Genomic DNA, 24,368 nt, shown 5'->3' with positions numbered 1-24,368 from the left:
TCCCTTTTCTAGTCCTCCCATATGCATGAAAGGGTTCTCTCTCTCCTCAGATTTTGCTAAAGAACTTTGCTTGACTTTCTCCTTACCTTCCATTACACTCTACCTCATACTTTCTGTGTGCTCATGTTATTTATGTTATAATCTCCATGAGGAAGGGGGGGGGAATATCATTTTTTTTTCTTTCTACCCCCAGTAGCTAAGACAGTGCCTCTCTCATAATAATTAAGTAATTAATTTTTAAAATTAAAAAATATTTATTGAATTAAGTTGAATCAAATTGAATTGAGGTGATCTTTTTTTTTCATTTAGAGGTTCTTTTAAAGGTTATCAAAGGACCTGAGCTTTGGCGGGAGAGGGGAAAGTAACAAGCATTTATTAAGTGCCTACTATGTGCTGGGCACTATGCTAAAAACTTTACAAATACTATCTCATTTAATCCTCAGAACAACTCTGGGAGGTAAGTGCTATTGTTAAACTCATTTTGTAGTTGAGAACCGGAGGTAAACAGAGGTTAAGCAACTTTGCCCAGGGTCACACAACTGGGAAGTGTCTGAGGGTAGGTTTGAAGTGGGTCTTCTTGACTCTAAGCAAAGCACTCTATGCACTGCACCACCCAGCTACTATAGGAAAGCAAAAGGGAAAAAGGCTGTAAGTTATTCTCCATCCTTGGAAGTCTTTAAGTGATGTTAAATGGCTACTTTAATTCAATTTGACATGTATTTATCACCTACTAAGTACAAGACATTAAAAATACAAAAACAAAAATGTAATACTACCCTCAAGAAGTTTTTATTCTACTGGGAATTGGGTTTTAGGGAGGAGAAAAATAATATGTACATGCATAAGTATATATAGATTAAATGCAATATAATTTCAGAGATGGAAGGGGGAGCATTAACAACTATAGAAGCGATGAACTGGATAGTTTCTGACATTCCTCTGATTTTGTAACTATGGTTCTTGAAGGTTGTGATGTCCTTAGTCTGGTAAAAATACTGATGAGATAGATGGTAGGTATGCCAAATTTATCTTCAAGCATTCCTTAGCCATGGGACAATTTCCTCTGCATTTTAACTGAGTCCAGGAAAGGAAAGCTAGCCATAATACCTTCAATAAAGGAAGTATTTGGAAAAAGACAAATTACAAAACACATTTTTTTTCTTTTAATCAGTAGTTTCCTGAGTTTTTCAAGAACTTTCTAACTACCAGAGACTTCCTCAATCACACTTAGAAGGCTTTTTAAAGAATTGGGGATGTTTTATTTTGGAGAATTATATCCTTTTTTTTTGAAAACTGCAGTAACTCAACTGTAGAGAAAGTTTAAAAATTGCAAAGATTTATCTTTATAATTCCCCAATACCTTCAATATTCACACGCTTGTTAAAAAATCTAATCTCTCCAGTTCAAATAAAGAGAGCTGAAAATTAGTTATCAGTGGTGGTTTCCAAAACCTCTTTATCTTTTGACATAGCATTTGAGATGAAATATGAAAGAAATAACTCTGGAAGACACAGGATGTTTGTTTTCACATTTTAAACAAATGTAAAACAATAATTAAAAAAAAAACTGTGTTGCTTGGTACATTTATGTCACCAGACTCACCTTTTTCATCTTCCTTGACAAAAGGCATGTTATAGATAACAGGGCTTGAGAGCAAACTTTGTGAAGTTGGTGCAACCGTTGCATCAAAAAATCTGCTTCCAAAATAGAAAGTTGGATGTGTAAGTGAATAAATATTCCTAATTTCTTTTATTCCAAATCTACCACTTATATCTTAGAGGGTTACACATGGAATGCAGTAATATAACAACTCAGTCAAAACCTCAGTAACAATTATTGTCTCAGGATACTGAGAATCAGAGAAAAATTTTCACTCACTGACCACACTCAATTTGTAATAACCAGAGATCAGTCATGAAAAAAAACCATCTCACATCCATCTGAGAGGCATGGAATGGCAGATAGAAAGCAAAATCACAATTTGATTAGCTTCATCTAGAAGGACTGGAACACTAGAAGTTCTCTCTGAAGCATCCATTAGCATAACAACTGTCCAACCAGTCCTTTTTACCCTCCCACAAGTGCAATAAGGGTGTTACTGAAGGCAATGGATTGGAAGTGGTCACAAGGCCTTTTATACTACTTGAATATTGCAAGGATCTGTGATTTTGTCAGTATAGATAACTCCAGTGTGGTCATTTCTTTCACCAATGTAGATTATAACCCAAAACCTGATGGTTTTTAGTAGATAAATCCTATAAATGTATTTAAGGCATATACAGGTTAAGTGATTTGCCTGTGATATCATTGCTTGTAAGCGTCCTAAGTACAATTTGAACTGAAGTTTTAATGATTCCAGGCCTCGAACTCTCTCCACCACACTGAACTGCCGTGCATATATTGGTTCCTCAAAGTTTATTGATATAGAAATCAAAGTTGGTCTTATAAAATTTTACTTGGAGAATCTATAATTTGATCATATGCCACTGAGAAGAGGGTTGGGACACATGAGCTACTAAGTATCATGGTTTGCCATGGCCACCAAGAAAAATCTTGAGAACAGATATTACCTCATTTTTGTCTGTGCATCCTCAGCACCTTTGTACATGCAGGGACTTCATGATTTTTATCTGAATTGAACTGTGAAAGAATTTATCACCTAGTAGACAAACTGCTGATAAGAAGCCTCATTGAACTTGGCTAGGCAGGTCCTCGGAAAGCTGACTTAGGCTACCACTGAAACGAACTAAACCTTTATATCTTGAGTCCTTGATATACAAATGCTACTGAAATTAGGCTGGGCTGTCCTTATTTGTAAATAAAAGCCGAAAATTCTGTGCAGAGGAAGAACTCATATTTGTAGGGTCTAAATTAATGACTTTCTATTATATTTCTCCATAAAACACTCTGCTGTCCTTTGAAGGAAATTCTATTTATAATACTTATAACATTTTTTTTCTGAATTGATCTGTCTAAAACTCGTAGAGTAACACAGTCTCCTCATTAATCATTTTCCAACTGAATCCTCAGGTGATATCGATAGCCCCACACATACAACCTGCCCAAATTGTTTATAATTCAACAGCAGAAAGATACCTGCCAGGGAATAAATGTGAATGTTAATTTCTTCAGTCTCCTTTCCCAGATCTAATTTCTGAATGGTTTTCCCATCCTTTCTGCTTAATATCTCGACTAAACATTCCCTTGTTTTATTTGGTTTGATTTGGTTAGCTTCCCCTACTTCTGATAGAAATTTGATTAAGTAGCCATGTCTTCAATTACTTAGTGAATCATATTGCTATAAAAATCTTTCCCCGATGATATTTGATCTCCATAGTTGGACAAAGATTTGTCTGTAAACCTGGATTGGAATGTCTCAGAATATTTATTCCTCTCTTTATCTACATTCCTATAGTTCTTAGTTTGTATCTCCTATATGGCATTTCATCTAAGTCTATAAATAGCTATTAAATTATAAACTCCCTGAGGACAGGATCTTCTTATTCATATATGTCTCCCCCACAGAGTCTATCATAGCGTTTTTGCATAAAGGATTCACTCAGTAGACGTTAGCTGAGTGAATTATTGAATTTAATCAGGGACCACATGGAGTTGAGTCAGTGGGGGGTTCTCATACAACAATTATATTAAATAGTTCCAGACACCCTGCAATTTTCAATAGGCTGCTTAACGAATCTCACACCCAATCACAGTACAAAGTGCAGAAAACAGACACCCTGATGAAATAGAGGTGACACCTCCCATAGTAAAAGTTATAGCCATTTTCTCCCTTTTAAATAAGGTCATACTAGCCTAGATGTTGCATAATATCTCAAGTTCTTCAAATGCTGTACAAAAACTGGGAAGGGAGTTGAATATGCTCATTAAACAGAATATGTTTTCATCAAAATTGGTAAAGCTGTCAGTTGCCATGACATGTACTCCTATCAATCGAGAGGTAGTTTGACTTTGAAGTCAGGAAGACCTAGGTTCAAATGTCACATCTGACACTTATCTGTGTGACCATAACTTCTCTCTGCCTGAATTTCTACATCTGTAACAGGAACTTGGATTTGAAAGTCTCATACAGCTTGCTCTAAATCTATGATCCTATAAACTACAGAAATTTCCCTCTTACCAGATGAGCACTAGTCTTTGTTTGACTGGACTAATGTATTACCAACACAAATAACCATAACATGTATGATTTTTACATCAGGGGCACTTTCTTGTATGTTTCATTCTGTCTTGGAATCCCTAGAGCCTAGCACAGTGCTTTGAATGTAATGGGTCCTTGATAAATGCTTGTTGAATCGAGTTTATTCTTTTAATGAATAGATCTCCAATTTGCACTTTTAGCCACAGCAAAAATGCTGCTTTGATATGGTGCCTTCTTAAAGGCATAGCAGCACAGTCCAAATTTTGTTCTGCACCAGCTCCTAACTCCTAGCTAGCACTGCGTCCTAGCTGAAGACCAAAAATGAGTCCTGCACGGCCTATAACCATTTAGAAATACTATCATTTACCTTTATGTAGAGGATTAACTCTAAATTAGCAACATTTCTAAAAAGAAAGTTAAAATCTAGCCCATCCCATGATCTATGGTGGAAGAAATGTTGAAATTCCATTCTCATACAATTTTGTGATAAAGCATAATCACTTTTTTTTTCAAGACAGACTTAAACTGAATTTGAGCTTATGCACTGTCAAACCCAGATGGTGAGCATAACTATTCAGGCATTCTCCAGTTCAAAAGTTAATTGAACCAAAAACTAAGATTGTGATAATTGATAGGTTCAAAGCTATTCAACCAGAAGGATGGGTTAGCCTCATACATGGGGTGATTCAAAATGGGTAGAAGGTAGTGGGAGGGGGTGATAGAAATAAGTAGGGAGGACAGGGGGATAAGAAATAAAAAAAAGTCATGGAAGAAACAAAACACACACACACACACACACACACACACATATAGCATCATACAGGTTAATCAAACTATGTTACCTGGATGGCTCCACTTTGTGTTTTTTATCTTCCTCCATTTGTTTACTAATGGGTTCAATTATGGACAGGATTTCACCAAGACTGACTAGTATAAAAAGTGAAAGGGAAAAAGAAAAACAAGCTGGGTTTTAATTGCATGCTCCTACTAGTTTCCAAGCTCTGTGTGCATTTTTTTCCCCAAATTAAATTGCAAATCATGGATTTTTTAATAACAAGAGGTAACACATTTTCCAAAGAAATTACTAACGCACAAGGACTCCAAAAACACATTTGAGTGTTTTTTGTTTTGTTTTGTTTTTTATCCCATGTTACTTAGATGTTTTGCAATTACTGAAATTTAGGACTCCAAGGTATAGAGCAAATGAACTACATGCATCACAGTGGAGATAGTTTCTGAACTAACGTCAACAACTCCACAGCACAAAACCATAAATGTAAAGAATTTTTTTAAACTATCAGCACAGTAATAATAACAATAATAATAATAGTGATGATGACAGTGAAGATACTTAAATTGTTAGACAGTCCTTGCAATCTTAAAATCCTTCTGCAAGTTCTTGGTTATACTAAAGGAATACTTAGAAGTCCAGAAAAGTCAGTTGGCTCCAGAGGCAATGTGATGTAATGGAAAGAGCCCTGGGTTTGGAGTCTGACATCTGCATTCAAATACAGGCTCTGATATTCACTAACTGTGAGAACTTAAGCAATTAATTTACCTTTTCTTGGTCTCAGTTTCCTTGTCTATAAAGTTTAAATTTCCTCCTAATTCTAATGGATAGGAACCAGACCTTTGATTTTATTGGTATAGAGAACTCCCAGGTAAAGAATTCCCTCTACCATTTCACATTGGTATTCTTTCTGCAACTTATACCCTTAGAGAGCTTCCAAGAGCATTGAGAGGTAAAGTCACTTTCCCAGGGTCATACTGCCATGATGTGTCAAATATAAGACTTGAACTTCTCTGTTGTCAGGTCAGCTTTTAATCCACTCCAGTGCATTCCACCTCTCCCTAGCTCTAAATCCTACAGAAAATTTTTTAAATGATCCAAATTTATCTTTAATGTAGGAAGACAGGCATGTTAATTCACTGCTGATAGAGCTGTGAATCAGTTCAACTCTTCTGGAAAATAATTTGAAAATTATGCAAGAAAAGTTACAAAACTGTTCATTCTTTGACCCAGCAAGCCCACTGAGTTTATACTCAAAGAACGTTATTGACAGCAAGAAAAGACTCATCTGTCCAAAAATATCACAGCAGCACTATTTATAATAGCAAAAAGTTAGAAACAAAATACGTACCAATGACTAGGAAATGGTTGAACAAATTATAGTACATGAGTGTAATGGAATATCACTAAACATTAAGAAATTAATATAAGAAACTCAGAAAAACATGAGAAGACTTGTGTGAAGGGATACAGAGTAAAGACAATAGGACCCAAAGAACAATTGATATACAATGATATCAACAAACTCACCACAAAAATGCAACATAACTGTGTTTAAACAAAATGGTCAATGTTAACACTATGCTAGCAAAGTTAAATATAGTCAATCTTTCTGTTAACAATTATTAAGTTATGTTCTGGTAAAGTACGTTGGAGGAGGTTGGTCTGTGCATTTGTTGTGAAGTATCTGTTGTACGAAAATAAAGTATATATATTTTTAGAATTTTAATAAAATGTATTTTTTTTAAAGTTATCAATAAATAGTTCAATAGCTCATTCAATATTGTGTTTGTTTTTGCTGGGCAATGGGGTCAAGTGACTTGCCCAAGGTCACACAGCTAGTAAGAGCTCATTTAATATTTGAAAAGACTGATGGCCAGAGAAACTAAATGCTTTCTTTTAAATGAATCAAGGGCTAGCTGTGTGACCCTGGGCAAGTCACTTAACCCCATTGCCTAGCCAAAAAAAGAAAAAAAGATAAAATGAATCAAGGCATAGAATCATGAAATCATAGAATCTTAGTTTTGAGAGAGAAAACTCTGACTTGCTTGGCATTTGCTTAGGTTTTTTCATCTCTCCCTGAGAATACCCCATTGTTTCAAAAATGGAATGTGCTGCTTTGATAGGTAGTGAGTTCAACATTACTTGAAATGTTCCAGTAGAGTTTGAATGGTTAGGAATGTCACTGAGAGGATTTCCATAGCTGGTAGACTAGTGGAGCGGATAGCCTGTAGAGGTCATTCTAACTGGGGAATGCTCTGGTTTTATGACTCTAAGGTTCTGCAGCTTGGTTCAAGATCACATAGCACGTGACTATGTGAACCTAAAAGAAAAAGAGGACTTTTGGCCATGTCCACTGAAGCACGCAGTCTCAGTCTGCAGGCACCGTGCAGGGCGTACCGAGACTGTAACTCACTTAACAACAATGATAAACTGCTCAGGAAACGTAAAACTTTTAATGATAGAGCGAGGGAGATTTGTCAAGCACATCAAGACTTACACTCAATCAAAAAGGATTTTAGGTGGAAGAGCACAAATCATTAGCTTTATAATATGTAAATCTATTGTATATGTGTATATGTGTGTATACATACATTTATGTATGTGTATATATATGTATACATATGTGTGTATATGTGTGTATATATGTATATATGTGTGTGTATGTGTGTGTATATGTATATATGTGTGTATATGTGTGTATATGTGTATATGTGTATATATGTATATATGTGTGTGTGTATATGTGTGTATATATGTATATACACACATACACACACACACACATACATATATCACCAAACTCAGTTTTTCTAACTTTTAGGAAAAAAATACAGCATTCATTAACTCCTTAGAAAAAGTTCATAGTATACCGTCTCCCTGTAAAAGGAAAAATAAAATATCTCTTAGTAGCTATTAAAATGTGGGACATTTTGCCAAGTAAATCTCAAGGCCAAAATACACAAGGAAATTGAATAGAATACAGAGAAGTTATTTGTAAACCCCTTTTCCTGGACTACACTGATTGTCCAGGAGTTTGATGAGTGGTTAACGTTTTGAATTTCTGTACCTAATTCTGGCTCTTAGCAAGAGTTTCTGGGACTGTGATTACTACAGGCTACCTGGTGGGGATTTCTTCTCTTGAGGTACAAGATCTGTGTTTTTTAGGCAATTGGGGTTAAGCAACTTGCCCAGGGTCACATAGCTAGTAAAGTGTCAAGTGTTTGGTCCGAGGCTGGATTTTAACTCAGCTCCTCCCAACTTCAGAGCCAATGCTCTATCCACTGTGCCACCTAGCTGTCCCTGAAAATTCTGTCTTCTGATCGAAATGCCTTTGACACCAGAGGCAGGACAAATATTCCAGAGGGAGACACTGTCCCTCAGTATGAAACACATGACCCTCTTGTGCCTTAGGGAGAGACTTTGTTGTGTGAGTCAGTACTAAAGTGTGGTTGGACTGACCAGGAAGAAGCAGCAAGAGCCATAACCAAGAAACTAGTTCAGGTAGGTCACCTGCCACTAAGTCATCAATTCTTTTTTTTTTCCCTCCCCTTCCATATCCTAAAAATAACTTCACTCAAGGCCTAGATACTTCTATTCCCTCAAATTGAGAATGTAACCTACCCCCACTGGTGACATAGCTGTATCCTTACATTTTCAAGAATGGATTTACAAGTATCTTCCTGAAACCCCAATCCTTTGCCATCCCTTCCATAGGTTTCTCAAATTATTTACTTTGGTTTTTGTCAATTAAGACATAACTAAATAAAAGCCTACTGCTTTTTTTTTGGCTAGGCAATGGGGTTAAGTGATTTGCCCTGGGTCACACAGTTAGTAAGTGTCAAGTGCCTGAGGCTAGATTTGAACTCAGGTCCTTTTGACACCAAGGCCAGTGCTATATTCTCTGTGCCACCTAGCTGCCCCCACCTATCACTTTTTGCATTAATGACTGGCTCATTGCTTCTATAGAAATTTCAAAGTCCCCCAAAAGTTACCCCAATGGATTGGTTTTCCTTTAGTCATAGTACAATTATATTGCTTGACATGTTGCTTTTCCAGACATGAAAAAGGTATAATTATAAAGGTAGGATCAATCACATTAGAAGAGCTCTATCTCTGGTGTTCTAGGGAATCTCTTTTTTAAAGTGGTTTTTTTTTTATGAGCCATATCTACCTTGGCCATTAGTACATCTTACAATGACATACCTTCTCTTGCACGCATATGCAAGATGACTGAACAGAGCTATTCAATGTAATTTACTCATGCTAACACTTTAATTTCATACTTGACGGTTACAGTGTCACTTTGAGTTTTGAAGTGTTTCACAGTTAGTTGCTATATTTGGACACCCAGAAACCAATTCAAAAAAACAAAAAGACATATGGGAATAGAAAATGATCAGGGTCAGGTGTGGCTTGTTATCCCATTAATGTTTGGAATCTCATCAAGTGACAGTTGTTGATAATAAGAATCTAATTTATGTCTACTTATAGCCAGGCATGCACTACCAATTTCTGTAATATATATGCTTTGATTTACAGCAGCTTTTCTTTGCTACTTTTAAGAATCTATAGTCACTCTTTTTTTTTTCAATCTCTACATCACAGAGGCAGCATGTAGCAGAAAAAAAGAGAGATGGCCTCAGAATCAGGTCCTGCCTCTGGCCGATACTGGTTATGTGACTCTAGGCAAACAACTTAACTTCTCATCACCCCTCAAGCAACTTCTAAGACTATAAATTGCTGAAGAGTTACTAATCTTGTTGGTAAAGGAAGGAGACCCCTCTACCAAGGAAATCACAGGTCTGATCCAACAAAACAAATGTTAAAATCCTTTCTATTATCATCCTGCCGAGCAGATAAGGAAACAAACTTCCTATGAGAGATATGGTCTTAGAAAAACATGGAAAGACTTACATAAAATAATGAAAAGCCAAATAAGCTGAAGCAAGAGAATATTGTATATAGTAACAGCAATATTGTTTTAAGAATGACTTTGAGGGAATAAGCCATTTTGACTATTACAAAAATTATATAGTATATATAACACACATATAATATATACACAAATTAACTATAAAGGATGTATGAAGAAAGATGCTATCTACACCCAAAGAAAAATTGATAAATAGATGTATGTATGGAATAATTTTATATATGTATACCTATTTGTGTCTGATAGTAACTATATCTAGTGCAGGGTTTGGTGGGAGGGAAGAAAAAACAGAAATTTATGTGATAACTTTATGATATATTTAAAAGAAATACCAAGTTGTATATAATAATTTGCAGTTTCATGTACAATCATCTTTTTTTTTAATCATACTCTGTTATGGAAATGCTTGTTTTATTCCATAAATTAAAAAAGAGAGAATATGAATGTAAGGTATTACACACACTGTAAGAGGTTTACATTTTCAATGGCTTTTGTTTAACAGATTATTATTATTAATTATCATTATTATTATTATTACAAGGTGAATGGATCTGTTTTATCAAGGAAGGACTATGACCTAAAAAAAAAAAGGTATTAATTTTTTTTTATTCTGTGCTTCTACACTTGCCTTAAGATTTCCCCATTTGTAATAATATAGTACAAACTTAATCAAATAGTGTCAGTCTTGTTTATTTAACCCCAATGAAAGTGCTAATGAATTTTCATGTCTATTTCTATGTCATTTCATGTACAAATACACATACAGATGGCGTTTCATTTAATGGAATTAAAGTGAAGCTATTGGGAAAAAAAGATAGAGATGTCTTTTAATTTATATCATCCCAGTGGCACAAATATAAATGATTAGGTAATGATATTATTTACTGACAAACTTATATATTAGCAGAAATATATAACAACATTCTCCCTTCCACTTTACTAAAACACTAGCTCACATCCCACTTCTGGACATGTATACAAGAAGGGCAAATGGGGAAAAATGAAAGCATTCATTTAAAAAATATATTAATAGAAGCACTTTTGGGGGTAGCAAAGAACTAGAAACAGTACTTGTAGCCACTGACTGAGGAATGACGGAATAAATTGCAATCTATAAATGTGATGTAATATTTTGCTCCTTAAGAAATGACAAATATAACAAATTCAAAACAATATGGGAACTTGCATGAACTGATGTGGAGTGAAGTTAATAGAACCTGGGAGGAAAATATACACATTGGCGCTCAAAATATAAATGAAGAGAATTCTAAAAATAAAGTACAATTGTAATGAATCTTGGCCCCAGAAAAGTTATCATAAAGTACGTCTCCCTTCTTTCATGGATGAAGTGGGGAACTTTGGGTATGGGATGCTTCATATGTTGTTATATGTAATCCATGTGTCCGTTGGTTTTATTTTGCTATTTTTCCTTCTTTGTTACAAGGAAAAGCTTAATAGGATCAGAGCTGGAAAGAGGTATAGTTGGAAATGAATTTAGCAAAAATAAAATTCACTAGTAAACCTTACAAAAATTAAATTTTAAAAGATTTGATAGTCCCAAGGAAAGGGAATTCAGAAGTTGTCCAATCTAAGTACCTCATTTTACAGTTTAGGAAATTAGCCAAGAGAAATATAATTTTTCTATAATCACACAGATGGAAAGTAGCAGAATCAGGATTTGAACCTAGCTAGGTCCTCTGATTCTTGATCTCATATTATTTTCTCTGGGTTGATTAATTTACAGAAATACAATCAAAATATTCCTAACACCCATGTCAGGTCTGTTGTGGCACTGATAGACAATGACATAAAGAAAGAAAGAAAGAAAGAAAGAAAGAAAGAAAGAAAGAAAGAAAGAAAGAAAGAAAGAAAGAAAGGGAGAAAGAAAGAAAGAAAGGAAGGAAGGAAGAAAGAAAGGAAGAAAGGAAGGAAGGAAGGAAGGAAGGAAGGAAGGAAGGAAGGAAGGAAGGAAGGAAGGAAGGAAGGAAGGAAGGAAGGAAGGAAGAAAGAAAGAAAGAAAGAAAGAAAGAAAGAAAGAAAAAGAAAGAAAGAAAGAAAGAAAGAAAGAAAGAAAGAAAGGAAGAAAGAAAGAAAGAAAGGAAGAAAGGAAGAAAGAAAGAAAGAAAGAGGGTTTTTTTTTCAGGCATACTTTAAAGATGATAATAGATTCTGTTCCTGGGGCAGTTTTATTTTCCTTTTCCCTCAGAAAAACCCTAATTGGAATTTCACTAACTGGACAATTACAATTAATTACTGAGAGTAAAAAAAATAGCTTTTCTGTCTAAAGGATGTGGGCTCTTAATAGAGGATGAAATGCTAATTATGATAATATGTTGACAACACAATTAAAAGTTCAAAAAATTTACTGTTGTTTCCAGGGTTCTGAAGAACTCCACCGTCAGTCAAGCTGCCCCCTGAGTGGGTGTGTGGGGAAAGGAGTGAGCTGTTGGAAATTGGGCATGGGAAAAATCAATCCCAGCAGTGTGATGGCATGTTCAATTAATTGAGCTTGACAGGAAGACAAAAACCTCAAAAATGATCTATTTTTTTCTTTACATTTGTGTGCTTAACTTTAAATAGCTTTGCCAAATAAGTATAAAGGAATTCAAGGTAATTAAAAAACCCAGTTTGAACAGGGGATAAAGGCAATTGCAGCTTACCATATATCTGTGATAAATGTAAAATTACATTTAAATGACAATTTGAAGAAAGGGATTGGCCATCTTTAAAAGAGATAACAGGCACATGTAAAAGAAAGATAATCCCAGGTTGTCGGTTCAGTACCCACAACAATCTTTTGGTTCTGAAATATCTTCAGAGTGTCACATTCTATTAAAAGCTGGGCTAATGTATAGGGTAACTAGGTGGTACAGTAAAGAGTTCACCAGTTCTTGAGTCAGGAGGACCTGAGTTCAAATCCAGCTTAAGACATTTACTGGCTGTGTGACCTTGGGCAAGCCACTTAACTCTGCCTCAGTTTCCTCATCTGTCAAATGAGCTAGAGAAGGAAATGGCAAACCACTCCAGTACCTTTGCCAAGGAAACCTCAAATGGGGTCACAAAAAGTTGGACACAACTGAAACAGCACAACAACAAAACTGGAAAACAGTCTGGCAGAAATTGGGCATAGATTAATATCTTCCATTATGTACCCAAAATTAGATCAAAATGGATACATCACCTACATATAAAGAGAGATATTATAAGAAAATCTGAAGAATATATTACCTATCAGATTTACGATAAGCAAAAAATTTGTGAATAAATGAAAGATAAAGAATGATATGAGGCATAAAATGAATAATTTTGATTACATTAAATTTAAAAGGTTTTGTACAAATAAAACAAATCTAGCTAAGATCAGAAGGAAAGCAGAAAATTGGGGGGAAATATTTTATAGAGTTTTTCACATAAAGGTCTCATCTCAAATACATAAAGAATCTATGTCAAATCTGTAAGAATATGAGTCATTCCACAACTGATAAATGGTCAAAGAATATGAGCAGGCAGTTTTCTGATGAAGAAATTATAATAATTCAGTCATATGAAAAATGCTCTAAATCATTATAGATTAGAGAAATGCAAATTAAAATAACCTTGAGATATCATTTCATACCTATCATATTGGCTAAAATGATTTAAGGAAAAGCAACAAATGTTGGAGGGAATGTGGAAAAATTGGGACACTAATTCACTGTTGGTGGAATTGTAAAATGATCCAATCATTTTGGTGAACAATCTGGAATTATGACCAAAGAGTTATTAAACTGCCCTTTGACCCAGGAATACAACTACTAAGTCTACTTCCAAAGATGATTAGGGGAAAAGGAAAAGAACCTATATGTTCTAAAATATTTATAGCAGCACTTTTTGTGGTTTCAAAGAACTAGAAATTGCAAGGATGCCCATCAATGGGGGAATGCAGAACAAATTGTGGTATATGACTGTAATGGAATACTACTATGCTATAAGAAATGATGAGTTTGATCATCTTAGAAGAATATGGATAGACTTGAATGAAATAATGAAGAGTGAAATTAGCAGAACCAAGAGAATATCATATACAGTAACAGCAATATTGTTTTAAGAACAACTTTGAGTGACTAAGTCATTTTGACTATTACCCCAATTAACTACAAAGGACATATGAATGAAGACACTATCTGTATCCAGAGAAAGAACTGATAAATAGAAGTATGCATCGAATGGTTTTATACATGAGTGTGTATATATTACATATTTGTGTCTAATGGTAGCCATCTCTAAAGTGGGGTGGGGGAGGGGGGAAATTTACATGATAATTTTATTACATATTTAAAAGGCATAGCAAGTTGTACATAATAGATTTGCAGTTTCACGTACAATCATCTTTTTTATTTGAACTTGTTATGGAAATGTGTATTTTATTTCATAAATTCAAAATTAAATAAAAAATAAAAAGCACAACAAATATGTTGGACTTTCAAATTTGCAAAGTACTTTACAAACATTATCACATTTGACCCTCATAAAAACCTGATGGAAGAGGCGCTACAGATATTAGTGACCCCCTTTTACAGATGAGGATATTAAACTGGAAGATTAAATGATCTATCCACCAACAAGCAGATAGCCCATAAACATCTGAGACAGGGTTAGAACTCGAGTCTTCCTGATTCCAAGCCCAACACTCCATCTAGTACATCATGCTTCCTCTCTGTTATCTTCATGAAATTATCAAATAATTCCCCTTTAAAATCAAGCAATGGGTGGGTCTCAAATAGCACTCTTAGAAACAGAAAGAGGTGGACTGAAGGATAAGGTGGGAAAGGGAATTCAGTAGTAATCGTACACAAAACGGAATCAAGACAATGTCACAGCTATATAAAGGTCAGCAATCACTGTTAACACTGTAGAAAATTAAAGGTAACTTACTGCTCAATACAAAGTAGATCATTTTTCTCTCTAAGAATCCCTATAATCAGTTAACACATAACTCCAATTGAAAGCCCATTGTGAACTATGTATCATATTAGTTGTTATTTGCTGTTCAAAACCAATATAAGACAAGATCCTTGCCCTTGAGAGACTTAAAGCATAATTGGAAAATCAGAGCATGCATTCGCAGAAATAAACCTAAAATATATTTGTAAAGCAACTTAATAATTCAAATTAATCTTGTAAGAGATAATATGGGGAGCAGCTTGGTGGTGCAGTAGATAGAGAACTTGCTGTGGAGTCAGGAGGACCTAAGTTCAAATCCAGCCTTAGACACTTGACACTTAACAGCTGTGTGACCCTGGATAAGTCACTTAACCCCATTGCCTAACCCCCTCCCAAAAAAAAGGAATAAGGTGGAGTCATAGAGCCCTGAACTTGCAATCAGGAAGACCTGTGTTCAAATCCTGCTTCTGATATTTACTAGCTATGTGACTCAAGATAACTCACTTAACCTCTCTTTGCATCAGCTTCCTCATCTGAAAAATGAAGTAATTGGACTCATGGTCTCTAAGGTCTCTTCCAGCTATAAGTTTATGATTCTCTTATAAACCCAGTGTACTTAGATGTTTAAGGAATATTCCATTCCATTATATTATTACAATTATACCACCCTGCCTTTCCATAGTGTTTTTGCTGTTTGTTGTCGTTCAGTCATTTTTAGTTGTGTCCAACTCTTCATGACCCTATATGGGGTTTTCTTGGCAAAGGTACTGGAGTAGGTTGCCATTTTCTTCTCCAGCTCATTATATACAGATGAGGAAACTGAGCAAACAAAGTGAAGTGACTTGCCCAGGGTCACACAGCTAGTAAGTGTCTGAGGCCAGATTTGAACTCAGGTAGATGAATCTTCTTGATTCTAGGTCCAGTGCTCTGCTCACTGCACCATCGAGCTGCCCTTCCATAGTGAACATAGTGACTCATCAATCAATTGCCTTAGAACTCCAGTCACAACTCCCTATGACTTCCACTGCTCAAAACATTCGTTCCTGACCAACACTCCCCTATGTGTGCTATCTTCTCCTTTAAAGAATCAAGATCCCAGAGGAGAGGGACTGTCTTACTTGGTTGTCTTTGTACCACCCTCTCCTGGCCCCCAAAATGGTTAGCACAGTGACTGGCACACATTAAGTGCTTAATTAATTTTTTTTCATTGATTCATTCTTATTTGGGATTACCTACAGCCTGAAGGTACACTTACCTAAGGAATTTCTTTCCAAAAATATAAACTCATTTACTACCAAGGTGGATCTCTGTAGCCTCAGCCCTGCTACCGTTTGAAAGTCACTCTTCAATAGTAAATAACAATCAAAGACAGGGGAACATGCTTTATACTATTTGTATCTTTTTGTTAGGGCTCTCAGACTTACATGAACAGAAGCTAAATGCTTATTTGGGTTTCTGCTCCCCCTCCCAACTTCCCACCCTTCTCCCCTAGCAGATCTGCAGTAACTTTTTCTTTCTAAGATCATATATGTGTTTGGCAGAAATTAAAGAAAAAGTCCAACTGGAAACTTATTAAAGATTAACTTTTTGATTATGTCAGAAGAATTGTGACTTTATTGATCCATAAGCTCTTTCTGATCACAATCCATTGACTCTCTTTTCTTCCTGGGCTATTCCTCCATAGAAGATCTGCCCAACATGCTGGAAGGCTTTCTTTGGTTATCTTAACATTCTCTGGGTTCAAGGACAAGACTCAAACTGCCCTCCTGTTATCCCTCCCTTTACATGACTAACTGACTTCTTTTTTTCATCAGACATTTACAAATGTTTTGCCCCCTATTGTCTTAAGTCACTATTGATAATAGCTGCAACCCATCCATACCTGCCACACATTTCTTTATGGCCCAGAATTTTGTGAGAGCTGGTGGCTTTTAAAAAGTATGAGGCTAATCCAGGTTGATAGAAGAATACTAGAGGCAGTGATCGAAAATACAGCAACAAATGGACACGTGTACATTTGAGACACAAAATCCCTTTGTGCAAAAACATATATTATTTTCCTACAATGTACAGAGCATAGTACTAGGCATGGGAGTGGTAGGGAAAGAGTGGCAAGCTATTTTTGTGGAGCTCATTTTTAAGGGTTCATGTTATTGCTGGTGTTCAGTCATTTCTCAGTCATGCCTGACTCTTCTTGATCCCATTTGGGGTTTTCTTGGCAAAGATACTAGAGCAGTCTGCCATTTCTTCTCCAGCTCATTTTACAGATGAGGAAACTGAGGCAAACAGGGTTAAGTGACTTGTCCAGGGTCACACAGCCACTTGGTATCTGAGGCCAGGTTTGAACTCAGGAAGATAAGCCTTCCTGGCTCCAGGCCCAGTTCTATATCCACTGTGCCACCTACCTGCCCTATAAGGCTTCATAGAGCACATTTAAGCTAGGGAAGAGAAAGTTTATTGAAATACATAGCCCAGATTCCTTAAATATTCTTCAGAGTACACATCTCCAGGGGGTGTTACTGGCCATCCCATCAGACTGAGCAGTCAGGAAAGATGACTACTACTGTTAGTTACACAACTAAAGGCCTATATGCCCAAAAGCTAGCAATTTATTCTTACTGAAATTCACTTTCATCACACAGAGCTAGTGGAGTTCAGTCCAAGAGTATTGACTCCAGAGTGGGAGAGTCTAGGTTTGTCAATTTCCTGCCTAAATGATCTTGGCAAGTCATCTCTAAACTTAGGGGTATGGAGTAGAAGGCCTCTGAGAGTCCTTACACATCTAGAACCATGATGCTACAATCTAGAAAATGATGATAAAAAATGTTGCCTTCTCTAAACAAGAATAATAGAATTTTGGAACTGGGCCTTCAATCAATATCCTTGTTTTTCAGATGAAGACACCAAGATCCAGTAGGGTAAGCTGCCTTTTTGAAGATCACAGGGTCAGACTAACCCTAGGATCTAGAATCATATGTCCTTGCTGGCTACTCACTACTCAGAAGGCTGTTAAGCTGAACAGATGAGATGATGATGTATGTTAAAGAGATTCTGAAAATCATGAAGTACCATGTATATGCAAAGTGGAATTATATTCCATAAACTGCTTTAAATGTCTGCATATGAAGTTTACATTCAGAAAAGTATACCCATATACATCCCTATTTAATTTTCCCAGAGGTCACAAATAAACAATTATTCAGGGTTGCCAAACATTCAACATGTGTGATATTATCCTACAAGTCACTGCTCCTTTCTGTGTTTATGCTCTGTGGTCCCATACTTGGGTCAGAAAATAGAAGTACCATGTATTAGGTGATTTATTTCTATGGACCTTTACAAAGAGATCCCATGATATGTGACAGCTGTGGTATCCAACTGTCTCTAATTCAATCAAGTTCAATAATAATCATTACCTTCTCCACCAATTATCAGACATAACCAATAAACTCTTTCCTACCTAGTAAAAGCATATCCCATATTTCAATATTGAAGCTTTACAAGCCCAAAACACCTCCATATCTCCCTACTGGACATAAGTCCATAATTGCTGGTTGGTGATTCCAAAGCAAGTTATTCTAATGTAATTCAGCAGAGCACACATAAAACATACTCTTTACCAGAACTCTACTAATTGCACCGCGGTCTTAATTACACTTGAGATTGTTATAGTAAGCATGGATAGTCTGAAAGTCTGCAAGATTGCTTAGGACACTAGACAGTAACTTGGAAATTTAAAGTGTCCTTTACAGTATATTTTTTTCAGAATACAAATATAATTGGAGACTTTTTAGAAAAAAAAACCAATACATATGCCAATAAAAATCTTACACGCTGAATGCTAAGAAAGCAACAACATTATCATTATAAACCATTTGGGCTGATAACTCTTTGGGAGGAAACAGTGATGATGATATTATCAGCAAGACAAAGGTTTTAAGGTAATGTAGATTTCTGATTAGGATAATTTCCAGTGTACCAAATGATAACTTGTGAATTATTATTGTTTTCTTTGTTTTTTTCCATCACATGCCTTCCCCCACAATTGCTATCAATATTTGTTTTGGGTTAAATGCTTTAAACATCTTGACATACTAGCTCTCTCTTGCCCAGCTTCATAATGAGATTCTTCCCTATGCCTAAGGCTAAGTCTACATGAGACAAGCTTTTTCCAAACCATAATATGCTGTTTATCCCCAGATGTTTTGGTCCCCCCTGCATAGTTTGTCTATATAGAATTTCTGATAGTATCATAAATAAAGAAAAACAGGAACCTTGAGCTATGGTCTATAAGCCTGATGAGGAGTGCTTCCTTGAAGAAGCATAAACCAAGGTGAAATAAAGGATAAAGCCAATTCTCTTATTTAATTAAGATCCTGCTCTCCAAATAGATACTCTTAATATTTGCTATCTACTTGCAAAATGTGAGAGTGCAATGTCCTGAGAAGTCAGAGGGCCTTTGAAATCAGCTACATAAGCCTCATCTGGGGCTAGTTCTCTTCGATGGCCATCCCTCCAGATATCTGGCTAGCTCCCTATTCTTTTCTGCTCTCAACAGGTAGAAAGACTAGCAAACTGTAAGAGGTTCCTGTGCTCCCAGGAATATAGACATGGGACATTTCCCTTGTGCCAATCCTTGAAGGACTGATCCAATGAAAACAGAGAAATTCACATAAGAAGTGAATTAAAGAAAATATCCCAGAAAATGAGGGTGGGAAATTTCCAAGTTACTGTCTAGTGAGTGGGGGGCAGCTAGGTGGCACGGTGGATAGAGCACCGGGCCTGAAGTCAGGAAGACTCATCTTCATGAGTTCAAATCTGTCTCAAACATTTACTAGCTGTGTGACCCTCTGTACTTACCCTGTTTGACTCAGTTTCTTCATCTGTAAAATGAGTTGGAGAAGAAAACAGCAAACCACTACAGTATCTTTGCCAAGAAAACCCCAAATGGAGTCACAAAGAGTTGAATACAATCAAAAAATGACTAAACAACGACTGGTAAGTAATCAGGCAATCTTACAGACTCAGACAATGTCTTGTTTAAGCACTTCAGTTACAAAGTTTGAGTTTCTGCTCTATAGTAACCACTTTCAGATTGGTAAAGATCAAGTAATAAATCAGATCACCAGCATCAGACTGTAATTAGACACCTAAATCTAAAGCTGATGAATCTCAATCAACTGATAAAAATTTATACTACCAATAGGATTCCATAGTTTGGCCATGAATACATGTAGTAAGAAATCATAATATGTTGACAAAGAGAAATTGAACAAGTGGCTACGATATGAGAATTTATTTACAGAAATGGTGGCCTTTATGATAGAGATTCACAACCAGGTCACTACCACCAGAAAATATAGAAAAAACTATCATTAAGAAGAACATGGGAGAGATAGTACAGCATTTTACTGCAGATTGAAAAAGAAATTAACAGCAACAGAATGTCTAGAAAGATGCAATCATGTAGATAGAAATAAATTTGTCATTTTTCAATGAACATCTGATAAATCCCCCAAAGTACAAGGAGAGCCCCCCCCAAATATCCTTGGAAATTCAACAAATAACTTCTGCTGGATTCCAGATTATCACAAAACTTCTACTTACAATTGTCCAGATAAAATATTGATCCAGAAAAATTTCTTAACATTTTAATCAATGTGGCCTTATTGGATATTTTTAATACCCAAACTACGTGTAATGAAAAGCTTTCAAAACAAAGAGACCCAGCAGAAGAAATCAAAACCATGTGAACATAGGGATAAATTACATATGATCCCTGTTTTGTGCTACTGGAGTTATCCTAAAGATACCTATGGTGAGCTGCAATTATTCAATTATGAAAAAAGAAACTTATTTTATCCACCTATGCAGTGATCTTCAAAACATTAATATAAAGAATAATTTATCCCTTGATCATTTCTAACTAAACTTAATCAAAAGATGAGAATGAGTTGATCATTTTGATGATGATGATGATATCATAATGATTATATAATGGTAGCGTGGCACAGTGGATAGATGGTTAGTCTTGGAATCAGGAAGACCTGGGTTTAAGTATTTAAATATACTAGTAGTGTGACCCTAGACCAGTCCCTTAAGCTCTCAGTACTATAGGCAATTCCCTAAGGTTATAATTACAGAAGAGTTTCTAATATGCATTAGTAAACAGATTTTCTACACTGGGATCTTCTCCACACTGATGAAATCATAAGTCCATACCAAAAGAAAACAATAATCCTATACTAAATATTTATTAATGATGTTATATTGGAGTAATTTTGTTTCATGGATAGTCATTAAATATATATATATGTGTGTGTGTGTGTGTGTGTGTGTGTGTATATATATACACATATATATACACATATATATATACACACACACATATATGGTAGTTATTTAATAAATAGATCAAATCACCATTATACTATTGTATAACTCGACATATACTTCTATGATCTAATATATATCTAATACATTATCTATACATATTCTATTATAATAGATATATAATACCAATATTACAATCATATTCACATAGGGCTTTAGGGTTTAGAAAGTATTTTTATCACAACCAACCTATGGGGTATGGATAGTCTAATTCCCATTTTTAACAAGTATTCTCACTCTGCAGATGAGGAAAATAAGGTTTGGAGAGATTAAATGATTTCCCACGGTCACACAGCTAGAAAGTATGTGAGTCAGGATGTGAAGCCAGGTTCCCTGGCACCAACTCCATTTCTCTTACCTCAATGCTGCTTTATCTCATAAAGTGAACTACGTTTAATGTCTTGCATTCCAACTGCTTAATGGAGTACGACTGAGAACAAACCAAATCCAAATAGAGATCCTAGAAAGAAGCACTTGGAGAAAACTTTCTAGAAAAAAAATGGGGCAGATGTTCTCTTCTGGACTTTCCTTGAGATGAACAGAACCCTTGACCAGAAAGAAGCCTGCCTAAAGGAAACATGAAATGTGTATAAATGCCAGGTCACCTCAAACCTCAGACAGAAGTGAAAGAGCCACAAAGAACTAAGGATAGACATTTGACAAATGAAATGGAAAGAAGAGCTGAGCTTAAAAGGGCCAATCATCTCAGGTTGCTCATCTATCAAATGGGGAGTTGAGATCATTGATCTAGAATATCTTCTCTGCATCTTAGAACCTATGCTTATAAATAAATGCCCTTTCTTGTTCTCTGCCTTTATGACCTTTGCCCTGACCAAGTAGTCCTCTGTGAACTGCATATTAGGATGCTAAAAGTACTAGCAGATGTGGTTGCTGGGCTATTCCCAGGGATCTGTGGGAGACTGGAAAGAGTAGTAGAGGAGGAACAGGATTGGTTTGGGGCAAATCACACACACACACACACACACACACACACAACACACACACACACACAAAAGGCATATAGGCTAGGGAACTTGAATTTGATTCTTGGCAAAATTCTAGAAAGTTTTATTAAAGGGATAATTAGTGGGCATCTAAAAAGCAAAGTGCTTATTATAAGGAACTAGCATAGCAATAAGCAAACTGTGTTTCTTGACAGGTTTACTAGATTTATAGGTCAAGGGAAAGAAACAGCAGAGAGAGCTGGACTTTGAGTTAGAAAGAGATGGGATCAGTTTTGCTTCTGACATGTAATGGTCATGTGACTACGCTGGATAAGTCACTCTTCCTGACATTGTCCCAGGCAATTCTTTTTTGTTGTTGTTGTTTTTTGTTTTTTTTTGTTTTTGCTCTTAGGCAATTGGGGTTAAGTGACTTGCCCAGGGTCACACAGCTAGTAAGTGTCAAGTGTTTGGTCTGAGGCCGGATTTGAACTCAGGTCCTCCTGACTTCAGGGCTGGTGTTCTATCCACCATGCCACCTAGCTGCCCCCGTCCCAGGCAATTCTTAAAGGCTATAAATTGTAAAGCAGATGTTGACCTACGTTGGTAAAAGGAATTTCCTCATCTAGAGCTTCCACACCAATGAAATCATAGGACCATGCCCCACAACGCCCCCAAAATTAGCTATGCTCATCACATCCCTAGCAGAAAAAGATGGTAATTAACTCTTTGAAGCAAATTATCAAGTATTATAAAGTATCAATTATTGTAAAGTATCAATAATTATACTATAAATTAATATAAGTTGTTTAATTGTCCACATAAAATATCAGAGCTTTCAGTTCTCAGATAAGCCTGGAAAATCTTCCTGTTTGGGTTTTGGTTTTTGTTTTTTTTTTTTTTAACTCACACAAAATACTGATCATTAAATTTTCTATACAAGTTAAGATCTGACAATGGTCAATAGACTGGAGGAGTAGGAAGGGAGTTAGGTAGCCTTCTTACTCTCAAAACTCTAGGAAAGGACTATTTTTTTATTACTGATTTTTTTTAGGAAGCAGCTAAGTGGCACTGTGCACAGAGTCACGAAGGCCTGAATTCAAATATGGCCTCAGACACTTACTAGCTGTGTGACCCTGGGCAAGTCACTTAACCCTGTTTGCCTCAGTTTCTTCATCTGTCAAATCAGCTGGAGAAGAAAATGGCAAGCCACTTTGGTATCTTTGCCAAGAAAATCCCAAACAAGGTCATGAAGAGTCAAACACAACTCAAACAATGAAACAGTAACAACAAATTTTCAATTGGATAAGGGGCCACTTTTGCCTATTCTTGACTGAGGAGCTTGTCTCTTCATCACCTCTTATTCTTCCATCTTGCCAGAACTAATCTCGGATTTCTTGTCGCAACATCACTTTGGTTACACGATTTATCACTGACACAAAATACATCTTCTGTATTATGATACATCTTGCCACAAATCCTTTTAAAGGTCACACATTGATTGTTGCAATTGCATGATGCAAGGAGCTTATTAGGCATGTTGTATTAAATTAGGGGTTATTATCTTCTGTTCCCAGACTTTCATCCAGCTAGAATCTGTCTACGTGGCTACTCAATTGCAGAGACATTTCATTACTTCCTACTCTATAGCCACAGACACTGCACCCAAAGTAATGAAAATATTTCCCCTTGGAAGAAAAATGGTAATGCTCGATTGAGGGCCACCCATATCAGGGGGGAGGGGTCAAGTCTAGAGAGATGAGACATTCTTTCCAAACTAAGGGGAAAAAAAGATGGCCAACCACATAAAGAAAGCAACCTCTTATAACAGTGAAAATTGAAACCTTCAGGGCAAGAAAAAACATTCCTCATCCAAGGGGGAAAATGATCCTGTTATAATGATCTGGTCTATTAATAAAATCACTGCAAGAAATAAAGGACTAGAAAGTCTTACATGTCTTTAATTTTACTATATGTGTGATAAGACAAATAATTATAATTGTGGTTATTGGGATATAAAATCAGCTTCAACAGGGGTATATGAAAAAGCAATGTAACAGAGAAAGATATTATTAATTGGTGATTTGTGTTTGTTTCTTTAATTGGTCTGTGTGTATGTGGGTCAGTGGCTGTGTATGGAAAACCTTAGAAATAATCTAGTTCGAACTCTGCATCTGACAACCAGAGAGCTAAAATATTTGTCTAAGGTCTCTCTCTCTCACACAC

General features: G+C 35.9%; 1 protein-coding gene across 1 annotated transcript in view; it reads right to left on the bottom strand.

The window, feature by feature from the left end:
- Nucleotides 1-24,368, bottom strand: part of IQCM (IQ motif containing M) — a 274,031-nt gene that overhangs the window by 227,931 nt on the left and 21,732 nt on the right. Inside the window, exons 2-3 of the mRNA XM_078148853.1 lie at nucleotides 5,002-5,086; nucleotides 1,603-1,694 (exon numbers count right to left, since the gene is read on the bottom strand). Of these exons, the coding sequence (XP_078004979.1) occupies nucleotides 1,603-1,694; nucleotides 5,002-5,086 (177 nt within the window). The remainder of the gene's footprint in view (nucleotides 1-1,602; nucleotides 1,695-5,001; nucleotides 5,087-24,368) is intronic.

The sequence above is a fragment of the Phascolarctos cinereus genome, unplaced genomic scaffold, assembly GCF_003287225.1.
Source record: "Phascolarctos cinereus isolate Bilbo 61053 unplaced genomic scaffold, phaCin_HiC Scaffold_9;HRSCAF=440, whole genome shotgun sequence".
Taxonomy (NCBI): Eukaryota; Metazoa; Chordata; class Mammalia; order Diprotodontia; family Phascolarctidae; genus Phascolarctos; species Phascolarctos cinereus.
This window is presented reverse-complemented; position numbering and strand designations above follow the sequence as displayed.